The sequence below is a fragment of the Motacilla alba genome, unplaced genomic scaffold (genome assembly GCF_015832195.1).
Source record: "Motacilla alba alba isolate MOTALB_02 unplaced genomic scaffold, Motacilla_alba_V1.0_pri HiC_scaffold_35, whole genome shotgun sequence".
In the NCBI taxonomy this organism is placed as follows: Eukaryota; Metazoa; Chordata; class Aves; order Passeriformes; family Motacillidae; genus Motacilla; species Motacilla alba.
The window spans coordinates 525,021-529,358 of NW_024037447.1; the positions used below are offsets into that span (position 1 = coordinate 525,021).

The following is a 4,338-nucleotide window of genomic DNA, read 5'->3' on the forward strand; positions in this document are numbered from 1 at the left end:
GGAGGGGTCTCACCTGAGGGTTCCCAGTTTGGGGAGGGGTCTCAGTTTGGGGGGGTCCCCAATTTGGGGAGGGGTCTCAGTTTGGGGAGGGGTCTCACCTGAGGGGGGTTCCCAATTTGGGGAGGGGGTCTCACCTGAGGGGGTCCCCATTTGGGGAGGGGTCTCACCTGGGGTTCCCAATTTGGGGAGGGGTCTCACCTGAGGGGGGTTCCCAATTTGGGGAGGGGTCTCACCTGAGGGGGTCCCCATTTGGGGAGGGGTCTCACCTGAGGGGGTCCCCATTTTGGGGAGGGGTCTCACCTGAGGGGGTCCCCATTTTGGGGAGGGGTCTCACCTGAGGGGAGGGTTCCCAATTTGGGGAGGGGTCCCCATTTTGGGGAGGGGTCTCACCTGCCAGCGGCAGCCCCCGGCACTCTCCCGAGCCGAAGGCGCAGCCGTAGACGCCGCCGGCGCCGCCGCGCTCCAGGGGGGCTCCCACCAGGACCCTTTTGGGGCGAATTCCGGCCGTTTCGGGAAAAACCGGGCGGGTTCGGGGGGATTCGGGGAATTTGGGGAAATTCGGGGATTTTGGGGGGATTTTGGGGGGAAATTTTGGGGAATTTTGAGGGAATTTTGAGGGATTTTGGGGGGATTTTGGGGGGAAATTCGGGGATTTTTGGGGAAATTCGGGGATTTTGGGGGGATTTGGGGATTCTGGGGGATTTTGGGGGGGATTTTGGGGGATTTGGGGGGATTTTGAAGGGAAATTTGGGGGGATTTGGGGGAGATTTGGGGAATTTGGGGGGAAATTCGGGGATTTGGGGGGAAATTTGGGGGGATTTGGGGGAAATTTTGGGGGATTTGGGGAGGAATTTGGGAAAATTTGGGGGATTTTGGGGGCATTTAGGGGGAAATTTGGGGATTTTGGGGGGATTTGGGGGAGGATTTGGGGGGATTTGGGGGAAAATCGGGGGGATTTTGGGGAAAATTTGGGGATTTTTGGGGGGATTTGGGGATTTTTGGGGGGGTAGGGAAAATTTGGGGATTTTTGGGGCATTTAGGGAAAATTTGGAGATTTTTGGGGGGAGATTTGTGGATTTTGGGGGATTTTGGGGAAAATTTGGGGATTTTGGGGGGAAATTTGGGGGATTTTGGGGGGATTTGGGGGGATTTGGGGGATTTGGGGATTTTTGGGGGGGATTTGGGGAAATTCGGGGATTTCGGGGATTCTGGGGGATTTTGGGGGGCATTTTGGGGAAAATTTTGGGGGATTTTTGGGATATTTTTGGGGGATTTCAGGGATATTTTAGGGATGATTTTGGGGTATTTTTGGGGTGAATTTGGGGAATTTTTAGGGATATTTTTGGGGGATTTTAAGGATATTTTTGGGGTATTTTGAGGATATTTTTGGGGCATTTTTGGGATATTTTTGGGGTGAGTCCGGGCCATTTGAGTGATATTTTTGGGGATATTTTTGGGGTGGTTTTGGGATATTTCGGGGATATTTTTTGGGTATTTTCAGAATATTTTTGGGGTATCTCGGGGCTGTTTTTGGGGTATTTCCGGGCCATTTCGGGGCTGATTTTGGGGTGAATTTGGGCAATTTCGGGGATCTTTTTGGGGATATTTTCAGGGTATTTTTGGGGATATTTTTGGGGTATTTTTGGGGTATTTCAGGGACATTTTTGGGGTGGTTCCGGGCTGTTTCGGGGGTGTTTTCGTGGATATTTTTGGGTTATTTCGGGGATATTTTGGGGATATTTTTGGGGCATTTCGGGGATATTTTGGGGTATTTCAGGGATATTTTTGGGGATATTTTCGGGGATATTTTTGGGGTATCTCGGGGCTGTTTTTGGGGTATTTCTGGGCCGTTTCGGGGCTGTTTTTGGGGTGAATGTGGGGGGTTTCGGGGATATTTTTGGGGGTATTTTTGGGCTGTTTTCGGGGTGAATTTGGGGGATTTCAGGGATCTTTTTGGGGATATTTTCGGGGTATTTTGGGGATATTTTTGGGCTGTTTTTGGGGTATTTCGGGGCTGTTTTTGGGGTGGCTCCGGGCCGTTTCGGGGCTGGTTTTGGGGGTATTTTTGGGGATATTTCGGGGATATTTTTTTGGATATTTCGGGGCTGTTTCTGGGGTATTTTTGGGATATTTTCGGGGTGTTTCGGGGCTGTTTTCGGGGTGAATTTGGGGGGTTTCAGGGATCTTTTTGGGGATATTTTCGGGGTATTTTGGGGATATTTTTGGGCTGTTTTTGGGGTATTTCGGGGCTGTTTTCGGGGTGGCTCTGGGCCGTTTCGGGGCTGGTTTTGGGGGTATTTTGGGGATATTTCGGGGATATTTTTTGGGATATTTCGGGGCTGTTTCTGGGGTATTTTTGGGGTGGCTCCGGGGTGTTTCGGGGCTGTTTCTGGGGTATTTTTGGGGTATTTTTGGGGTGTTTCGGGGCTGTTTTCGGGGTGAATCTGGCGGTTCCGGGGTCCCCGTTACCATCCGCGCTCCCCGGAGCCGAGCTGGGCCACGCTGGCGCCGAAGCCGCCCCGGGGGTCCCCCCTGAACACCGCGGGGGTCTCCAGGTCCAGCGCCGCCGCCACGGCTGGGGAGGGGACGCCGGCGTCGGGGACGGGGGACACACCTGGGGGGGGCCCGATGGCCCCGGGCGTGGCCCCAGGTGTCCCCAGGTGTGTCACCGGTGTCCCCAGGTGTCCTCAGTGTCCCCAGGTGTGTCACCGGTGTGTCCCCAATGGCCCCAGGTGTGTCCCCGATGGCCCCAATGGCCCCAGGTGTCCCCAGGTGTGTCCCCAGGTGTACCCAATGGCCCCAGGTGTGTCCCCGATGGCCCCAGGTGTGTCCCCGATGGCCCCAGGTGTGTCACCGGTGTCCTCAGTGTCCCCAGGTGTGTCCCCAGGTGTGTCCCCAATGTCCCCAGGTGTGTCCCCAATGGCCCCAGCCATCCCCAGGTGTGTCCCAGGTGTCCCCAACGGCCCCAGGTGTGTCCCCAGGTGTCCCCAATGTCCCCAGGTGTCCCCAGTGTCCCCAATGGCCCCAGGTGTGTCCCCAGGTGTGTCCCTGATGGCCCCAGGTGTCCCCGATGGCCCCAGGTGTGTCCTCAGGTGTCCCCAGGTGTCCCCAGTGTCCCCAGGTGTGTCCCAGGTGTTCCCAATGTCCCCAGGTGTCCTCAGGTGTCCCAAACAGCCCCAGGTGTGTCCCCAGGTGTCCCAAATGGCCCCAAGTGTCCCCAGGTGTGTCCCCAGGTGTCCTCAGGTGTCCCCAGGTGTCCCCAATGGCCCCAGGTGTGTCCCCAAACCCAGTGTCCGTCTGTCCACCCCAATGTCCGTGTGTCCATCTGTCCCCAATGTCCCCAATGTCCAAGTGTCCGTCTGTCCACCCCAGCATCCCCAACGTCCCCAATGTCCGTCTGTCCACCCCACTGTCCGTGTGTCCGTCTGACCCCCTGGTGTCCCCAGGTGTCCCCAACCCCCAATGTCCAGGGGGGTCCCCAATGTCCGTCTGTCCACCTCAATGTCCGTCTGTCCCCCAGGTGTCCCCAATGTCCCCAGTGTCCATCTGTCCACCCCAAACCCCGAGTGTCCGTCTGTCCCCCAGAGTCCCCAATGTCCCAAACATCCCCAGGTGTCCCCAGGTGTGTCCCCAATGTCCAGATGTCCAGCTGTCCACCCCAATGTCCGTCTGTCCCCAGGTGTCCCCAATGTCCCCAATGTCCCCAGGTGCGTCCCCAACCCAAATGTCCGTCTGTCCACCCCAATGTCTGAGTGTCCGTCTGTCCCCCAGGTGTCCCCAGGTGTCCCCAGGTGTGTCCCCAACCCAAATGTCCGTCTGTCCACCCCAATGTCTGAGTGTCCGTCTGTCCCCCAGGTGTCCCCAGGTGTCCCCAGGTGTGTCCCCTCCCCCCAGGTGTCCCCAGGTGTGTCCCCTCCCCCCAGGTGTCCCCAGGTGTCCCCAGGTGTCCCCACCTGTCCCCAGCAGCGCCAGGAGCTCCCTCGGCCCCATCGCGGCTCCTCCGCGCGGCCCCAAAGACACCCCAAAAACGGAACTTTGGGGGTGGGGGAGGGGCAGGAAGGGGTGGGGGAGGGAGGGGGGGAGGGGCAGGAAGGGGTGGCTGGGGGGAGGGGCAGGAAAAGGGGGGGGGAGGGGCGGCAGGAAATTTTGGGGCGAAAGGGCCCAAAAAAAGTAAAAAAAAAAGAAGGGTGGGGGAGGGGCGGGGGGGGGGAAGTTTGGGGTCACCGGGGTGGGGGGTGGGGGGAGGGGAAGTTTGGGGGTGACCTTTGACCCCTCCCCTCCCCCCCCCCCGCACCCCGGGGGTTGGCGGCGATGACGTCACGGGCGCGTGGGAAAGGA

General features: G+C 58.2%; 1 protein-coding gene across 1 annotated transcript in view; it reads left to right on the plus strand.

The window, feature by feature from the left end:
* Positions 1–4,311: 4,311 nt before the first annotated feature.
* Positions 4,312–4,338, plus strand: part of LOC119696686 (retinal guanylyl cyclase 1-like) — a 19,664-nt gene continuing 19,637 nt past the window's right edge. The window contains exon 1 of the mRNA XM_038126486.1: positions 4,312–4,323. Within this exon, the coding sequence (XP_037982414.1) occupies positions 4,312–4,323 (12 nt within the window). The remainder of the gene's footprint in view (positions 4,324–4,338) is intronic.